This window comes from Haliotis cracherodii, unplaced genomic scaffold, assembly GCF_022045235.1.
Source record: "Haliotis cracherodii isolate W230 unplaced genomic scaffold, xgHalCrac1.p SCAF_8, whole genome shotgun sequence".
In the NCBI taxonomy this organism is placed as follows: domain Eukaryota; kingdom Metazoa; phylum Mollusca; class Gastropoda; order Lepetellida; family Haliotidae; genus Haliotis; species Haliotis cracherodii.
Window position 1 is genome coordinate 15561150 of NW_027266341.1, and position 19766 is coordinate 15580915.

The window sequence follows — 19766 nt, forward strand, 5'->3', positions numbered from 1 at the left end:
GTCGCCTTGTAATATGGCGACAAACAAACGTTTCGATCTCAATCTCCGTTTGTTTAATAAGTTGTGTTAAATGATAGACATGGCTATCGTTTCAGGTCTTTGAAAGGCATTTAAAAGTGATTCACATAGGGAAGAGAATATATGGATGAGAACTTCTTTATTATGAGGAACACAACGTTTCGGAGTATATGCTTACTCCTTCATCGGGTGAATGAATGCCATGGGGCAGAGAGCATATAGATGTACATGTAAGGGCAACAAAATTAATAACATAACAAAAGGTGGAAAATAACAAAGGGTACAAGCTAAGAAAGGAAGCCAACAGATGACTGGCGCTAATTATATATAAGACCACCCGCTTTTGGCCCAGATGAGCTGAGGGGCTGACTTTGTTAAGGTGAGGAACTTTGGGTACAACGGTCGTTTAAGATCCCTATACACTTTCTCCACGACCTTACCTTATCATCTGATATCCTTGAATGTACCGTGTACTGTATACGCACTTTTGCAGACGATTGTTTCACAAAAAAATTCCATTACCTGGACCAGCAGGTATATGATCACGATTTGGTGATTGAGAAAACTTTCAGAATCTTCTGAGTTTTTATTCTCATATCAGTATAATGTAAAGCTATATTTAATTGAAAATCGATTACTGGGAAAACTTCAGCGGCGAGGCGTTCTAATTTCGCTCTATATTAATGCTTATTTAATGAAAACGTTTGCCAAAACAGAATTGAAATCCACTCTCAAAATTGAGCCATCAAGATTTTGATAGCTCTTTTATTTCCGTTTCTCGGACATTAAATATTTCATTGATTTGGCGTTTTCATATATATAGCTGTGCATGGATAGTTGTCAGCTCAATGCCTTAGTATTATAAAATTGCAATTGACTCGTGAAATAGAGCTGTCAACAAATTCACAATTTCATTTATTGCATTTCTCGGACATAACACACCAGGTTGAATGGAACTATTTATATTTAATCACCGGCTTAACGAGATTAGGTAATGACTTCTGTCAGTAAGGACATTGATAATATCGAGATATAAAATCAAGTTACACGATGTCTTTCAATTTAATATAAAAAAATCAATCGTTTGCAGTATTGTCGTAATTTCCTGTTGGTGGTCACAGATCCGGTGCATTGTTATCAAATGTCAGTCGGAACACTGTAATCTTTCTAACAACGTAAATGAATGTGAGGTACATTTCTGTGTTCAAATGAAGTTCACTTCTCTTCTTGTTTTCCAGGTAGCCACGATGCTGAAGTTCTTCGTCCTAGTTGTCCTCCTGGGGGCGACGTTCGCCAAAGAGTAAGTATACATTTTATTTCACAAATAGGTTTTAGTTTATCAATACACAAACATAACAATAAAACCTCGTTAAATTGAACTCCAATATATCGAAATATCGTTTAACCGAAGTGACTAGTTGTTCCATCAGAGTCGCAACAGAACTATTGTCCAATATTGGCCCTTCGCCTGTCTCGAAATCGACATGTGTAATATTCTGTTCGATTGTCACCGAGTCTTCGAGTTAACATAGTCCCACTGTACCAAGATATGATCTCGTGTATCTTGGTGCCTTATTCCCTAAAGCGGTGGCAGTATTAATGCGACTTGGAACCAGGCACCGGGTGTCGAATTTCAAAAACATAAGATTCACCTGTTCCTCATTACAACTGCTGGTCATTTTACCAAAAATGAAACATAAGACATAAAACATAAAACGAAACGCGCAGGACACAAGCGTTGACTTTTCTGAGCTCTATCAGAACACTGATCCCAAAGACCATAGCATATTTTTGCAACAAAAGTTCGAGAATTTTACACTAAATGGATGTTTCAATTTCGGCTTAAATGATCTGGCAACATAACTTGTTTGAAGGTTGTTTAAGTCGAGGTGAGTAGATAAGAATGGATGTACGCCATACTTAGCAATATTCCAGCATTATGACGTTGGACTTATATATCACATTGTACCCAACCCGTGAAGAATCGGGGTAGAATACGTCTTCAGCGACCCATGCTTGCCGTAAGAGGCGACTAACGGGATGGGATGGTCAGGCTCGCTGCCTTGGTTGATGCATATCACCATATCCCAATGCTCATGATGTCAATCACTGGATTGTGTGGTGACTTGATTATTTACAGACCGCGGTCATATAGCTGAAATTTTGCTGAGTGCGGCGTTAAACAACAAACAAACAAACAAATCGCATTGTACCCTTGTGACGAACTAAGCCCGGCTTCCAATATGACGATCGATCGCTTTAACAAAGAGACTAGGAATTCAATTAATCACCTGATAAATGTTACCCTGGTTACATGTCCATCAGTGTAAAAAATTAATCACTCCGTAACGAATCGGCAAGGTTGGTGTATTCAGCGAGTAAATGTTGTTTTACACAAATTCCATGTGTATTAAGTCTGCCATTATCGCTATCACCGCAGCGCTTTTTCGCCGTGATGATTCAACAAGCATAGTCGTCTTTTACGGCAAGCATGGGTTGCTGAAGACCTATTTTACTCCGGATCTTCACGGGCGCACGACAAGTAGGAAACAGTGGTGTAGGGTATGTGTGTCTGTTACAGTGATAGACACAGGAGTGGCTGACTGGCCTAGTAAGTTAAAGCGTTCGCTCGTCACGCCGGACCTGCGTCGGATTCCCCACATGGGTAGAATGTGTCCATTTCCCCACCGTGATATTGCTGGAATATTGCCCAATGCGGCGTAAAACCACATTCACTCAGTCAATTGATAGACAGTAGACAGGTGTGGTTGCCTTGCCTGGTGTTAAAAGCGTTCGCGACTCGCGCCATAGGCCTTGATTCGATTACCAACATGGTAAAAATGGGTAAAATTCATTTTTGGTGTGCTCCGTCGTGCTGGAATGCTGTCAAAGGTGGCGCTTAAACGTAGCCACTCACTTCATATACGGACATGGTGCAATACTTAATAACATTGCAGTTGGGCAACGCACGGTATCGCCTTGTGTTGCCACATCGACAAATGTAAGGTGGAGCTAAATTTTCAAAATAATGCAGTGAAGCCGTAAATCTGCCAATGCAGCTTATACAGGCATATTTATTGATACAGATATTTTGACCTGTGAAGATTCCAGGGTAGAATAGATCTTCAGCAACCCATACTTACTTAAAAGGCGACTATGCAATATTCCAGCTATATGACGGCGGTCATACCTGGACCAGACAGTCCAGTGATTGGCGCCATGAGCATCGATCCACGCAATTGGGATACGATGACATGCATCAACCAAGTCAGCGAGCCTGACCACCAGATCCCGTTAGTCGACTCTAACGACAAGCATGGGTTGCTGAAGATCTATTCTAACCCGGATCTTCAGATGAAAACCTTCAAGATTAATGGAAAGATACGTCTCTCGACTTGATGACGAGTTAAGTAAGGCCATGTCAACTCTATAAATCTCTTTGTTTGGTGTGTACCGCACGGCAATCTTGATTGACGTTTCAGATTTTAGAAACATTGATAGCCGGTCATCCATGTCAGGTTTACCGTGCACACTTATGGTACATTCGAGGAAACCCCGAAATGATGCAGACTTAAGACGTTTACCACGATCATAGGTTTCTGGCGTTCCGAAGGGGCGCAACTCTGCCACCTGTGCACCCTTTCGTATTGTGACCACGCGTGTAGCAGCCGTATGATGAAGTACATATCCTTTGCATATTCAATGTTGGACAGTCCTGTATCATTACGTCGTTATTATTATATCATTAATATACGTGTCGGAGGCACGGGTGGCCCAGGCGTCTATGGCATGCTGTACAGAATTGCGTCCTTAAATGTGTCAGAAGCATGGGTTCGAATCCCAGATTCGTCATGGCTATAGGTGGTAAACGTGCAAGAGCTGCATCACTGGGGCTTTCCTTCACACGAGGGGCGGTCGGGTAGCCTAGTGGTTAAAGCGTTCGCTCGTCACGCCGAAGACCCGGGTTCGATTCCCGACATGGGTACAATGTGTGAAGCCCATTTCCGGTGTCCCCCGTCGTGATATTGCTGGAATATTCCGAAAAGCGGCGTCAAACAATACTCACTCACTCCTTCACACGAAGCTGAATTTACTGACATACTGTCCAGAGTTGCGTGAACCCAACTTCCTTATTGATATCGTTAAAAGCGACGTTAAACCCAACTCCCTCACTCAGTAAATGCGACCTTAAACTCACGCCTCGATATAGGAGAACATTTTCAATAGGATGTAGTTCCTGCATATGTCGACCAAGTATAGATCAAATATAGACATGCCATTTGGGTTCCAGTTCCTATGTCGTGCTCTCCCCGACATCCGTCAGACCGGGCATGGATTTTGAGGTCAGTGCCAACATCCTCAAAGCCACCGCTAACGTCAATGTCAAGGCCGCACTCCTTAAGGGGACGCAATCCATCGCTTCTGCAAGCGGAGTTCTAGTGCAAGGTAGGTAACCATTCAGAATGAGCATTATTATCGCTGTTTGTTAACAAACCAACAGTATCCGAGTATCCTATAACCTATGTAGCTATATACATTGTTTTTGAAAATCCCTGTTTTATTTCATTTACAGGTCAGCCCCAAAGTATAACCATCAAGGTAATTAGAACCATTTTATTTATTCTATTGTTTAATATTGATATACGGATCGAGTTATTCATCATCAATAAATCTATCTCCCTAAAGTCTATATTATGTGTAGGCTCCTGTATAAAGTAGATCTGAGGATTGGGTAGTTATAACTACAATATGAGAGACCGCCTCCGTGGTCTAGTGGTAGAGCGTCCGCCCGGAGAGCGGAAGGTCCGGGTTTCGATCAACGGCCGCGGCATACCAAAAGACGTTAAATGATGGTACTTGTTGTAACCCTGTCTGGCGCTCGGCATTAAGGGGCTAAAACAAGTACTGGTCGGCTCGGAGTCAGTATACTGTGTCTGAGTGGGGTATTCATGTTAATCTGCGGCATGGTATCTCAGTGAGCTAGCACTATAAATCGCCATCAGTCCGGACTAGTACAAGCAGCCACACAAACACATACACGTACATGCACATCGCTATATAAGTGCAATAATCTTGGACGCGACGTTAAACACCATTTCACCTCACCTCACAATATGAGAATTAGGTGAGTGAGTGTCATCGTACCCTGACGGCGTGGATCTCTGCTGGTTATTTGGACCACCTTTTGATGTTGATCAGGGGCGGTCGGGTAGTCTAGTGGTTAAAGCGTTAGACCGTCACGCTGAAGACCCGGGTTCGATTCCCGACATGCGTACAATGTGTGAAGCCCATTTTTGGTGTCCCCCGCCGTGATATTGCTGGAATATTGCTAAAAGCGGCGTAAAACCATGCTCACCCACTCACTCATTGATGCTGGAATAGGATCCGGGTTGGAATAGGTCTTCAGCAACCCATGCTTGCCGTAAAAAGCGACCAGGCTTGTCGTAAGAGGTCACTAACGGGATCTGGTGGTCAGGCTCGCTGATTTGGTTGATGCATCTTATCGTAACCCAATTGCTCGATGCAATTATTGCTCCTAATGTCAGTTATTGGATTGTCTGGTCCAGATTCGATTATGTACAGACCGCCGTCGTGGGGCTGGAATATTTGTGCGGAATATGTAGTGCGGTGTTAAACAAGAAATGACTGTGTTCAGGCCGGCATGGTATATCTTAAATTTTGCTGGTTGTGGCGTTGAATAACTCTGTCTTATCTGGTTCATTTGCTCGTGTCTACCTCTATCACTTTTATTGTTTGGTTTGGTGAGACATTACTTGATGTGGATATAGATATTCACTGTAGAAACACTGTTTGAATTGCGATCACATTTGATTCCTTACATGATCAGGTTCCCAAAGATCTCAACAGCGGAAGCTACAAACTGAAGGTGACAGGAAGTGGTGGTTTGACCTTCAGTAACGAGATAACGCTGACCTACAACCACAAGAGCATGTCCATCTTCATCCAGACGGACAAGGCCATGTACAAGCCTGGTGAAACAGGTCAGTCGACGAAACAGTTTACGGGTCCTTCTGTGTAAAAGTCCGGGAGCGTCCGGGAGCGCCCGAGAGCGTCCGTAACCCGCTATTCGGCTTGTCCCGGAATAACACGAGTTGGTCACTAATGCGCCCGCGAGGACCCCAGAGCGTCCGCGAGGTTTAATCAGACGTCCGGGAGTAAAATAATGCAGTGCAGTCACTTAACAAGCTCTTTAAAATCACATCTTGGTTTTCGCTACCGCGAAACAATGATCTGAAGACATCCCATTACGCAATCATAAGAGTGTCTGGTCGAGACTCGATCATATACAGATCGCCGTCATATAGCTGGAATATTGCTGAGTGCGGCGTTAAACAACAAACAAACAAAACATCCCATTACCGGTCTCGCCAGACGGAACTTCCATCCGACCAATCAAAGCGCCGCTGTTCAGATTGGGAAAGGGATCGTAATGCTTTTTCTAATCATGCAACTTCGGAAAGGTGAACACGGAGTGTTCCGAATAGGTAAAGGGATGTACGACTGATTCCCTCCATATCATCGTCTCTCTCTTGCTTCAGTGGGATAAACATTTGAAACAAAACAGACTTGCATAGCTTGTGAGAAGTACTTCCAGAATGTGAAATGACCTGTTCCTTCAGCCAGTCTTCAAATTGTAAATCCAGAATTTTGTCCTTATATTTTTTGTAGCGTAGTATGGAAGAGGCCAGTTTGAAACCCGTCGATATCTTGTTAAATAGTCATTTAATTGGTCGGTCAAAGTTCGCGAAACGTCGTTCTGACAAGACCTGTTAAAATGGTAAGAATCGAAATCAGGAACAGTTGTGGAACACAGGGTCTTCTAGTTCCATTTGATTCAGTTCGAATTGGTAGGAGCCATTGCTATTCATCAGTCCGGAGGGTCCAACTATTTTCTGATGAATAAGACGTAAACTTGCTGATCATGAAGCGCCAGGATTCTGTCGAAGGTGGCTATGTATATATCCAACTCCCCATCTGACTGCCCCTCGCACTTAGGGTGGTAGCACGACTTGCACTGCTCCCCAGAAACGCCTTTACAGCAACGGTTGCCACCCAGCAAATGTTGCTGATAGTTCCCCGGACGCTGTTTAGTAAGACCTCAATTGATTAATGATATTTATGTATCATGCTAGTGAGTGCATTAGTTGACATACGCACATTAATGAATTGGTATTTAGGGGTTTAATGAGTTTGGGGTTTCCATCATTGTGAACAGTATTTCAGAGGTTTCGCGGCCAAGAAATAAACAGCGTTTCAGGTCATTGAGTTTGGTTTTACGCCGCTTTTAGCAATATTCCAGCAATATCACGGCGGGGGACAACAGAAATGGGCTTCACACATTGTACACATGTCGGGAATCGAACCCGGGTCTTCAGCGTGACGAGCGAACGCTTTAACCACTAGGCTACCCGACCGCCCCTGATCCACATCAAAAAGTGGTCCAACTAACCAGCAGAGATCCACGCCGTCAGGGTACGATGACACTCACTCACCTAATTCTCATATTGTGAGGTGAGGTGAAATGGTGTTTAACGTCGCGTCCAAGATTATTGCACTTATATAGCGATGTGCATGTACGTGTGTGTGTTTGTGTGGCTGCTTGTACTAGTCCGGACGGATGCCGATTTATAGTGCTGGCTCACTTAGATTAACATGAATATGTGACAAGTGAACACTTTAACCACAAAGCTACCCGACCGACCCTTACGGGTATGGTGCGAGTAGAAAACAGTGGTTCTAGTTTGTAATTTCCTCTTCATATATGACGCCAAATTATTTTGCGATGTGGATCTAAAATTATTTCATTCGTTAATTTCAGTCCATTTCCGGGCTTTTGCCATGTTCCCCGACATGAAACTGTACGCCGGCGCCATGAACGTCGACATCGTCGTGAGTAACGCCTTACGGCTTTACAACTTACAGTAAACTACGGTTATAACGAACACGCTTTTAACGAACTGACGGATATAACGAACTTACTTTATGGTCCCGACTATTTGCTGTAGTAATGCTGTATGTGCTTATAACGAACTGCGGTTATAACGAACTAAAATTAGTAGTCCCTTAGAGTTCGTTATAACCGTACTTTACTGTATTTTATTTAATATTAACCAAACAGCAATTTATTAATTGTTGACACTTGACAATGTGTCAATACACAATTCTATGTTGGGCATACATTTGAAAAAGTTCGAAATAATAATTACAAATAATTATGTAGACAATATATTTTAATTTTTGATAATATCCCAGAGTCTCTGCATCGTTGTCATGTATAAATACACCATGTTTTTCAATGTTTGTAGGATTCCAACTCTAACAAAATCAAGCAGTGGGTGGCATTGAAGGACGCTAGCGGCGTCATCACCAACTACCTCCCCACCCCCAGCCAACCTGTACTCGGTGACTGGAAGATCAAGGTCACAGCCGGTGTAAGTAGTTTACCCCATTATCTCTGACTAAGAACAGAGGCCGCCTCCGTGGTCTAGTGGTAGAGCGTCCACCCGGAGTGCGGAAGTTCCGGGGTTCGATCCCCGGCCACGCCATACCAAAAAGACTTTAAAAGATGGTACTTGTTGTTACCCTGCCTGGCCCTAAAACAATGACTGGTCGTCTCGAAGTCAATTTTCTGCGTCTGAGTAGGGTATTCATGTTAGTCTGTGGCATGGTATCTCAGTGGGCTAGCACTATAAATCGACATCAGTCCGGACTAGTACAAGCAGCCACACACACACACACACACACACACACAACGTGCATGCACGTCGCTATAATCTTAAGTGCAATAATCTTGGACGTGACGTTAAACCCTATTTTACGTCACCCCCAAAGAACTGAACGTTCCTACATACATTCATCGTCCATATGTCCTTAATAATGTATTTATTACATCTATATTGAAAAATCTGTGACTTGGTGATAATTCTGAATCTGTATGTTTTGCAGACTGTGACAGAAGAGAAGGTGTTCACCATCGCTGAATATGGTAAGATTTATTCAAGAAAATTTCTCCGCCTGAATTAGTGAGTGAGGTTACGAGTTTGGGTTTACAACGTGTTGACAATATTCAGAGACCGCCTAGATAAAGTAGATCTGAGGATTGGGTAGTTATAACTACAATATGAGAGACCGCCTCCGTGGTCTAGTGGTAAAGCGTCCGCCCGGAGTGCGGAAGGTCCGGGGTTCGATCCCCGACCGCGGCATACGAAAAGACGTTAAAAGATGGTACTTGTTGTTACCCTGTCTGGCGCTCGACATTAAGGGGCTAAAACAAGGACTGGTCGGCTTGGAGTCAGTATACTGTGTCTGAGTGGGTATTGATGTTAAACTGCGGCATGGTAGCTCAGTGAGCTAGCACTATAAATCGGCATCAGTCCGGACTAGTACAAGCAGTCACACACACACACACACACACACACACACACACACACCAGACACGTACATGCACGTCGCTGTATAAGTGCAATAATCTTGGACGCGACGTTAAACCCAATTTCACATCACCTCACCTAACAATATTCAGCTGTTTCACGGTAAACTCAAGAAGTTAATTAAACGCGGATGGCGAGCGTTACGTACGGAAGCTTCAGAACTACGAAGCCACCCAATTGACTAATCAGTTAGAAGGGCATGTTTGCAATTAATCATAATCTGACTAAAATTGAGAGTCGTTCATCAGGAACAGTGTCTAGACGAATTGTGTTCCACGATTGTGTGGATCGTAATTCATGCTTTCGGTAACTTTTTGCCCTGTCCAGATAAGATCATTTTCAAGCCCCTAATGTAGCTGGAACATAGCTGACTACAACTCAGTGATGATGAATCTGTCATTGTACAAGTCATGATAATCACTGAACGGTTTTCGTTCTTTCAGTTTTGCCCAAATTCGAGGTAACAGTAGAGCTACCAAGCTATGGACTTGCGTCTGACGACCACATCACTGCCACAGTCAAAGCCAAGTAAGTCAAGAGTGTCCTTCCATTGTTGTGTTTGAGGATTACAAGTATTCCAAGTGAACCTATTTAACATGCAACTGACGTCAGGTGATCTTGGTAAGAGTTGAGGTTTAGCTGTTTTTGTATTCAGCGATGTTCTCACCACATAACGACTTCAAGGTCCGCGACATCGGCTAGCACGAAATTGTTTTTACCTCCGAAATAGAATATGTGCCCATCACCCTATTGTAGTCGTGAGCAGCGAATAAATTGAGAAACGGAGGATTCCGAGTCAAAATCTATCACTAGCAACCTATGCTGATCTTAAAAAGCCATCGGATCAGATGGTCAGGTTTGGTAACTTGGTTGAAGGCGAATCAACAGACGACTAACGGGATCGGGTGGACAGGCTCGCTGACTTGGTTGATGCATGTCATCGATCCCAATTGCGTGGATTGATGCTCATGATATCAATCACTGGATTGTCTGGTCCAGACTCGATTATTTACAGACCGCCTTCATATAGCTGGAATATTGATGAGTGCGGCGTAAAACAACAACCAAACCAAACAACCGTGTAGGTCACTGCTCATGATATCAATCCTGGAGTGTCTGGCCCAGATTCGATTATTTACCGGCCACCGCCATTCAGCTGGAATATTGCTGAGTGTGGCGTTAAACACACACAAGGCACATGTTCTGCCCCGGAACACGAATTGGGGTTACTTTCGGGATAATATTTCCCTGCCTGTTTTCCGTCAAAATTACCCTATATAAAACAGGTTGACCAGTGTTTCGTTATCTCATCACTGAGGGCTTCTTATCCAGGTACACCTATGGCAAGCCGGTAAAGGGAACGATCAACTTGGAGGCCAAGCTGGAGAGGTACTACCTCCCCTGGAACTACCACGGAGCGGAGCCCATGATCACGAAGACAATGGCTGTGAGTTACTTATGTACATGTTACTTAGCAACGGCATCAGTAATGGAGGTAGTCGTCGTAGTTGTAGACGTAGTCCACGTAGATGAAGTTGTAGCCTTGATAGTAGTCGTTGCTGTGGTAGAATTAGAAGTGGTCGTTGTTGACGGAGTAGTCGTATTCGTAGTAGTTATCGTTCTCCCCCCCCCCCCCCCCCCCCCCCCCCCCAGTACACGTCGAAGAAGGAAATCCAGTAGTAGTTCAAGCTAATTGGTCGTAGTAGTAGATACGTATTGTCGTAGTAGTATTACATGCGTATTACAAGTAGTAGTGGTAGATGCATATTGGTCGTCGTGTTCGTTGTCGTCGTCGTCGTCGTCGTCGTCGTAGTAGTAGTAGTAGTAGTAGTAGTAGTAGTAGTAGTAGTAGTAGTAGTAGTAGTAGTAGTGGTAGTAGAACATGACTTTTGGTGATGGTAGCAGTACATGCACATATTGGTCATAGTAGTGGGGCATGCGCATTGGTCGTAGTAGTAGTAGTAGTAGTAGTAGTAGTAGTAGTAGTGGTAGTAGAACATGACTTTTGGTGATGGTAGCGGTACATGCACATATTGGTCATAGTAGTGGGGCATGCGCATTGGTCGTAGTAGTAGTAGTAGTAGTAGTAGTAGTAGTAGTAGTAGTAGTGGTGGTAGTAGAACATGACTTTTGGTGATGGTAGCAGTACATGCACATATTGGTCATAGTAGTAGGGCATGCGCATTGGTCGTAGTAGTAGTAGTAGTAGTACATGCGTATTGGTCGTTGTCGTAATACATGCGTATTGTCTTAGGAGTGGTACATGTGTATTGGTCCATTTAGTAGTACAAGCGTATTGGTCGTATTAGTGGTACATGTGTATTGGTCGTAGTAGTCTTCAACGTGTTATTAGTCGTTGATGTAGTTGGAACAGTAAATGACGCAGGTATTGTAGGTGTAGTTGGGACATAAGTAGAAGCTGCGGCAGTAGCAAATCGTCTTTTGAGGTGAATCCTTGGCACTTTGCTTCTTTCTTTGTTATCTATATTTCCAGATTGATGGCGAGAGCAGGGTGACGCTATCCCTTGCTGACATGAAGAAGGTGTTCCCTTATGGCCTGAATGACAAAAAGATCAAGGTGACCGCCAATGTGACGGAGGGCTTGACTGGTATAACGCTGAATGGATTCAGCACTGTCAAGATCTACCAGTACGCAACCAAACTGTCCTTCGCTCCGTCGGACCCGAAGACTTTCAAGCCTGGTCTCAAATACATCGCCTATGTGAGTTGAAACAGTCCGTTTCACAGAACAAAACTACTGTTAAATTGTCACCTAAAAAACTAAATGATTAACAAAATGATCTTTTCTTAAATTAACTGATTTTATGGCAGCTGCTGTTGATTTGGAAGATGTCCCTTTCTAAATGAAACCGAAGTCACTTCTTCATTTATGACGTATATTATGTTCTGAAAGGGTTGCTGACACTGATTCATAATTACACTGGTCATCATCGTTGTGTTTCCGCAGCTGCAAGTCCAGCAACAAGACGGTCGCCCAGTCCAGACAAACACCCAGCGTGTGACCGTGAGCACAAGAGTGACAAGTCAGATCAAACAAACGACTACTCACGCTTTCTACTACCCCAGAACGACTTCCTACACCATCCCGGACCAAACTTTCTCAGTCCCAGACACAGGGCTTGTGCCCATTGAAGTCCACCTCCCCGCCAATGCTAGCAGTGTCAGTCTTACAGTAAGTACAACCAGTATGTAGTTAACCAGACCAAGAGGCGATGCAGTAGCTTGTTGTCAGGTTACAGTAGTGAATGAGTGAGTGAGTTTGGTTTAACGCCGCTTTTAACAGTATTCCAGTTACATCACGGCGTGTCAGCTTAATGTGGGAGGAAAGCCCGAAGTGAAGCAGGTCTCAGACGTTTACCACTTCGGTGAAACCCACGAGCACAGGTATGGTGCTGACAAACCTAAAAAAATAACCGGGGCCAACCGGGATTCGAACCCACAATCATAGGTTTCTGGCGTGCCCAAGGGACGCAGCTCTGCACAGCGAATCGCTGCGCCTTAGACGACTGGGCCATCTGTGCCACCCAAGATATGCGCCTTTATTGACCGCCCAATTCAAACAAAGGATCTCATCACTCAGCTTTCTAAATCGATACGGCTGCTCTAATTCGTATCTTGTCACCGTTTGACTACATGTTGTCAGTCGCAGTTTCTGCTTGGTAAGTTGCTTTAACACCCATCGTCTCTTTTTTCCAAAAGCTCGGAACAAATGAAAACCCTCAGAACAAAAAAAACCCCTTCTTTTTGTCAATTTGGAACTTCCCTTTTACGCTCATTTTCGAGATACAGAAAGCACATGTACTGATCCGAATTCTTCGTTAGTACCAAGAATGAAAGTTTATTTGAAAGATCTCCTGACGTGACCCCCTATGTCAGATCTTAAGGCAGAGGGGTATCAAATCGGAGTTGAAAATATTTTAATGATATTAAGCTTCATATTTGTTGTCCACCGGAAACTGTTTCAAAATGAAAAATACAAAAACCGCGTATTCAATCACACTTTTCGTTTCGATCTAATTTGTAATAGTTCTCCTGCAAGAATTCGCCCCACAAAGACACATCTATGGTCTTGGTTGTAGGTAAAGTATGGCAAGGTTTCCACCAGCAAGTCCATCGAGAAGAGCTACTCACCCAGTGACAACTACATCCAGCTGCTCCTGAAATCGCAACAACTTTCAGTAAGTATCTCAGGTCTCTGTCTCCAACTGCGAATGTTTTGTTTGTTTGTTGCTCAACGACATAATCAGCAATATATATATGACGGCGGTTTGTAAATAATCCAGTGATATTATGAACATCGACCCACGCAATTGACATGCATCAACCAAGTCAGCGAGCATAGTCACCTTTTACGGCAAGCATGGGATGCTGAAGACCTGTTCTACCCCGGATCTTTAAGGGTCCAAATATGAATGAAGTTTTAAGAGGTATAGGGGATAATAATTTAGTATGAAGTTTACACGGTTGTTTGGCTTTCCCGTTCGGGGAGACTCTGGTCACATGGCAACGAAACTGACGGTACCTTTTGACGGTCGTTCGTTTTTACAGTACCGTCTTTAGGCAGCCGACTTCCACATTCGTGGGAAACCTCTGGGAATTCCCTGAAATGTAGGAATGTAGGAACGTGGCAGACTGCGTCGCAAACAAAAGTAGACGTCAATTGATATTTGAATGAATCGTAATGTTAGAATTTGTTTGTGTTTTACAGGCCGGAAGCAACGTGAATTTCGACGTCAAGGTCACCGAATCCATCAGTGAGCTGGTCTACCAGGTAGGTTGTGTACAACACAAATAGATACTTTAGTATCTCATATTAAAACAGAAAGTGAGATTGAAGCGTTCCTGTTGGTCATACGTGCCTGCTCCTCTTGTCCAGATGCTAACTTTACCTGATATTCATTCCAGGTAATGTCTCGTGGTTCCATCGTGGACACTGGCTACATCAACAAAGCAAACCTCACATCATTTTCCATCCCGGTTACATCCAAGATGGCGCCTAATGCCCGGATCATTGTGTATTACGTCAGGACAGATGGAGAAATTGTCACCGACAGCGTCAGCTTCGATGTGGATGGCGCGTTTGAGAACAAGGTAAGCATTGCAATAGTCCGATATTAAGTTGAATATTATGAGTTAATCAAGATAAGGCTACTTAGAGACTGACCATACTTCTGCAAAACCAAATAGTTATTAATTAAAGCTATGAACCTGAATATGGTTATAGGAAAAACACCTTGCAACAATGGCACTTTTGTGGCAGACAATTTCATCCACGGTCTGGAGCATAAAATCCAAACCCCCTTCCCCCAATATCAAATGATCGGTCCCTTTCAGTGTAAAGAGCTGTTGTTACTTTCAGCCTGACTATGGCCACTCAGCGTCACTCAGTTGTATTTTTGACTCCAGGTGTCTATCTCTATGGACAAGACAACTGCCCAGCCTGGTGACAGTGTCAATGTACAGGTCACCGCTGACCCCCAGTCCCTGGTCAACCTCCTGGCCGTAGACCAGAGCGTCCTCCTCCTCAAGTCCGGAAATGACATCACACAGTCTGAGGTAGGTCAAGGTCCTGCAAGGTCTGGTGCCGACACGACACTGTCTGAGATAGGTCTAGATCCTACAATGTCTGATGCCGACATGACACACACAGTCTGGGGTAGGTCAAGGAAACACAGGTGTAATTGCCAACATGACGTGCACAATTTCAGAAGGACAAGGTATAGCCACGTGCCTCTGGTGGCGACATTACTCGCGCAATAGAAGGTAGGTCAAGGTGATATTAGGTTTTGAGTTGATTCACACATTCCCAGGTTGTTCACTGTGTGGCCAAGTGTTACCCGGAACAAAAAAGCAAATTCGACAGTCTAACCACTTACTCATTTCATCTTGAAGCACTATTTTTATGATCCGTTTGATCACAGGTTATCAGTGAACTGAACTCATACGACACTATCAAGAGTGTAGATGGAGCAGGATTTGGAGGCTGGTGGGGATTCCCCACCTACTATGGCGGAAGTGACGCCAACCAGATCTTCCAGGTATGTAACCGTCAGGCAACATCAAGGGATGTCAGCTGTCGCTTTACACACGAACACAAATCGGAAGGGAATGTTGTTTTCCTTTTATTCGTTCCTCTTATAAAGAAAATATGTTATTTTAAGTATAATCACTATTAATCCGAAGTTGACTACATTTGAGAACATTGGCTTTAAACATTGCCTGAGTTCTAGCGTAGTTGTCTGCAATGGATACGTTTTCCATTGGTATTTCTTCATTGTGTTTACCTGTACTGGTAGAAAGAGTGAATTGTTATATTGATGCATTTACTCTATACGTAGCTGTACCTAAAAGTCGGGATTTTCTTGTTTCACACATTTTCCAGTTATTGAGGCAGTTAAATATTACAATGAATAAAAGGCTCAGTCTATACTGTGCTTTCTCTACATATTTCGAAGCTACAAAACAATATTGCCATGACTAGAAATATACATATTTTATTCCAGAACTCCGGAGTGGCTGTGATGACTGATGTTCTTGTGTACCAATACGTCAAGCCCTACTGTAAGTTACATTTTTTATATACAAAAACATATAGTCATATAAAAAACATATATAAAACAACATTCAATACAAAACCGTTATTCATCTAAATGCCAAATAACGTTAATTTGGAATACAATCAATGACTTTTCCAATGCATAAATAGACGAATAGAAACAATCATCTAATCGACGGAATCACCACATCACTTATCTATCAATAACAGAAACGTCGTAGTTTCGATTCCGAATAAAACATTAACAAAACACACACACACACACACACACACACACACACACACGCACGCACGCACGCACGCACGCACACACACACACACACTCACACACAAGATGTCCAGAAAACCAGCAACACCGTATGGGTCCTCCTTCCAGCGAATTAGTTCTATGCAGTGACTGAAAACAAATGTGTCTCCGAGGCACCCCCATTATAGACAATGAACATTATTAGAAACGGACGAGATCTCACCTCGATGCCCCTCTTTAAATATAACAAAGTCCCTAATGGCACTAAACCATATAATCTATCTACGGCGGGCATTTGTTCCCATTAATAATTGGTTATGGATGACGTCAGATCCGGTGCGGTATTTCGAGAAGGGAATGACTGTCCCGCTCCCTGGAGGAGTGGCTGGCCCGCTTCCTGGAGGAGTAGCTCATCAAACAGCTGCTCTGAAGGAAGTTGAGAAAATTCGGTCTGATTTCCCTGAAACTTGGCTGTGGACCAACAAGACCAGCGGGTAGTTACAAAAGGAATATATACCCCATTATATCCCTGTCTCCCCTGGAGTTGTGCTGCTGCGCTTCATTTGCTCTGGCTATTGTGTTCTACCCAATGACATCCTCCGCAATTCTAAACAATACCGCGACCGAGATTGGCGATATAGACACAACGCCTTCGTAATACGTGCTTGTCATAACTGTGTGCATTCCCGAAACAGACTCTAAAACAAGGGAATGATCTTGTGGCCCTTGTGTTAATCTTTGTTCCCGAAAACATGGCCACATGCATTATTTTGGTGAACTGACAGACTCTTAGTCTTACCTTAGCGTTTTGCCCTCACGCCTGCTAGGATAAAACGACTTGACCATAAGTTAAATGCTTTGATCAGGGAAGATTAGAAGCATTGCATCCTAACCGTGAAACTGAATGAGCGATCGCCAAGGCTATGATCTATACCTTACCAGGACATGGTCTGTTGACACAGTTCAAAGTTTGCTTTGTTAGACATATTTTGTTCTAAATTAAAAAAAATCTGTTAATTGGAGAAACGTCAAGAGACGTCGCCAGAGTATAAACCTTTTGGTCTTATGTCTGAAACATTGTCGACATGACTTGTTTCACTCCCACACTTATTCCATCTCCCCGTGGGGCCCCGGAGAGGAATGTGTCACAAGGACCTCATTGTCTGTCGCCAGAAACCTATGATTGTGGGTTCGAATCCCGGCTCGCCCCGATTATGTTTCTAGGTTTGTCAGCACCACACCCGTGCTCGTGGGTTTCACCGAAGTGAGACCTGCATCATTTCGGGCTTTCCTCTCACATTAAGCTGACACGCCGTGATGTAACTGGAATACTGTTAAAAGCGGCGTTAAACCCAACTCACTCACTCATTGCCTTCTTTAGAGGTGACCGAATTGGCTACCATTAAAGATCCGGGTTAGAATTGATCTTCAGCAACACATGCTTATCGTAAGGTGCGACTAACGGGATCGGATGTCAGGCTCGCCGACTTGGTTGATGCATGTCAACGTATCAGGAGAACGATGCTCTTGTTTTCAATCACTGGATTGTCTGGTCCAAACTCGATTATTAACAGACCACCATCATATAGCTGGAATATTGCTGAATGCGGCGTTAAACAACAACAAAAAAAACAAGACTTTTTCAGTCTATAAGATTATGTAGCCGTTTCTTAACATTCGTTATCGAGCATGCCTTACAATACAGCACCCCAACAAGTTATAAGATCTCCATTAATGTCATTTGGATAAAGACCCTTTTTGTAATTTAGGCAGGACATCATGGCGTGCTAACATAAACATTTTACTTCCATTAACTGATTTGGCTTTCTCTTGCAGTATACACTATAGATAAGGCCGTACTGGAATCAGTACATGTCCTTAAGCGTTAACAGGCTCCTGAAACTTTGAAAGAAGTTGAGAAAGTTCGTACTGCCTTCCCAGAGACATGGTTGTGGATGAACACAACTGCTGGGTAACTAAATAAAGACATACAGTAGTTATAGCTGCTTCTTGTGCATTTTCCACCTGTGTACCACGCCCCCTGACTCACGAGATTCACCTTATAACCTCATATTGGATCATAAAGTCATATATATATGACCATAATGTTATGTCAAAGGATGTCTTAGAGCAGTAAACGAAATACATTCAGATGATTGTTTAAATAAATAAAGAAAGAAATAAAGAAATAAATAAAGAAAGAAAGAAATAAAACAAAAAAACGTTGTACCCGTATTCACTGTGAGAATGTTTTCACATGATCTCAATATTTTATATGTACTTATATTGGTATACCGTGTGAACTCGTCCTACATCCCCCCTCTCCGAAGGATATTATTAAATATAACATACTATATACGACAAATTAAATTGACAAGACGTTAAAGGATAAACACAAATATTATAGACACCAGTAATATGTAGCCATTGGGTTAGATGTCATCATCTATAGCATCGTCTGAGGTGCCGCAATTCGCTGTGCAGTGTTGCGTCCCTTGGGAACGCCAGAAACCTATGGTCGTAGGTCGACTCCCTGTTCGCCCCGATTATGTTTCTGGGTCAGCACCATACCTGTGCTCGGTGGTTTCAAACGTCTAAGGCCTGCATAACTTCATGCTGACACGCTGTTATATAGCTGGAATAATGTGTTCAAAGCGCTGTTAATCCCCACCCACCCACCCACCCACCCACTCACTCACTCACTCACTCACTCACTCACTCACCCACCACCAGGTTGTGCTGCCTACACAAAATCTGAAAGAGGTAGAAAGAATACGAAGTGACTTCCCAGAGACCTGGCTTTGGACAAACCTTACCACAAGATATAACCTGGTAGCTCTGTTTTGCATGTGCTATACCCCCTGCCCTTCTTTCACTGTCTCGCTAGTTGCAAGTTAAGAAGATAATAGTCACAACAATAACAATAATCATAATAATAATGATAATTTTGTCTTCAAATGGTGTAGGCTATATGCCCCTTCAATTTTACAGAGCATACAGTGACAGAATATGAATATACAATATATAGGTAATACATGCATATAGGTAATTTACATAAGTCTCAACCGCACTGCTTAAAATGTTTTAAATAGTGCTAAGGGGATGTACTAGTTCAATCGATCAACAAATAAACGTATGTGAGGAAGATTATGAAAATATGTATGTGGTATATATCCGTATATCCGTACGTATATATCATATGAACAAAGCGACATGATATTCATCTTATACTTGGCCAAGGGGACCGCTTCCGTGGTCTAGTGGGAGAGCGGAAGGTCCGGTGTTCGATCCCCAGCCGTATCATACCAAAATACGTCAAAAGGTGGTGCTACTTGGCCCTGGTTACATAGTCTTTTTTATCATTCTAATCCAAAATTAACAAATGAAAAAGATAATTGAACTGGATCATAGGATTGCGTGCCAATTTTGCTCATAACAAGATTTGAAACGAAGTATTAATTCAGACATCAAT

General features: G+C 43.1%; 1 protein-coding gene across 3 annotated transcripts in view; it reads left to right on the plus strand.

Annotated features, from left to right (window-relative positions):
- Window positions 1-358: 358 nt before the first annotated feature.
- LOC139450538 (CD109 antigen-like) overlaps window positions 359-19766 on the plus strand; it is a 42286-nt gene continuing 22878 nt past the window's right edge. For all 3 annotated transcript variants that reach the window (XM_071232279.1, XM_071232281.1, XM_071232280.1), the window contains exons 1-18: window positions 359-397; window positions 1257-1318; window positions 4310-4464; window positions 4592-4617; window positions 5867-6020; window positions 7859-7929; window positions 8346-8471; window positions 8986-9025; window positions 9914-9998; window positions 10803-10917; window positions 11965-12192; window positions 12439-12663; window positions 13571-13669; window positions 14200-14262; window positions 14397-14582; window positions 14898-15047; window positions 15413-15529; window positions 15995-16052. In XM_071232279.1, the coding sequence (XP_071088380.1) occupies window positions 1266-1318; window positions 4310-4464; window positions 4592-4617; window positions 5867-6020; window positions 7859-7929; window positions 8346-8471; window positions 8986-9025; window positions 9914-9998; window positions 10803-10917; window positions 11965-12192; window positions 12439-12663; window positions 13571-13669; window positions 14200-14262; window positions 14397-14582; window positions 14898-15047; window positions 15413-15529; window positions 15995-16052 (1951 nt within the window). In that variant the 5' untranslated portion in view covers window positions 359-397; window positions 1257-1265. The remainder of the gene's footprint in view (window positions 398-1256; window positions 1319-4309; window positions 4465-4591; window positions 4618-5866; window positions 6021-7858; window positions 7930-8345; window positions 8472-8985; window positions 9026-9913; window positions 9999-10802; window positions 10918-11964; window positions 12193-12438; window positions 12664-13570; window positions 13670-14199; window positions 14263-14396; window positions 14583-14897; window positions 15048-15412; window positions 15530-15994; window positions 16053-19766) is intronic.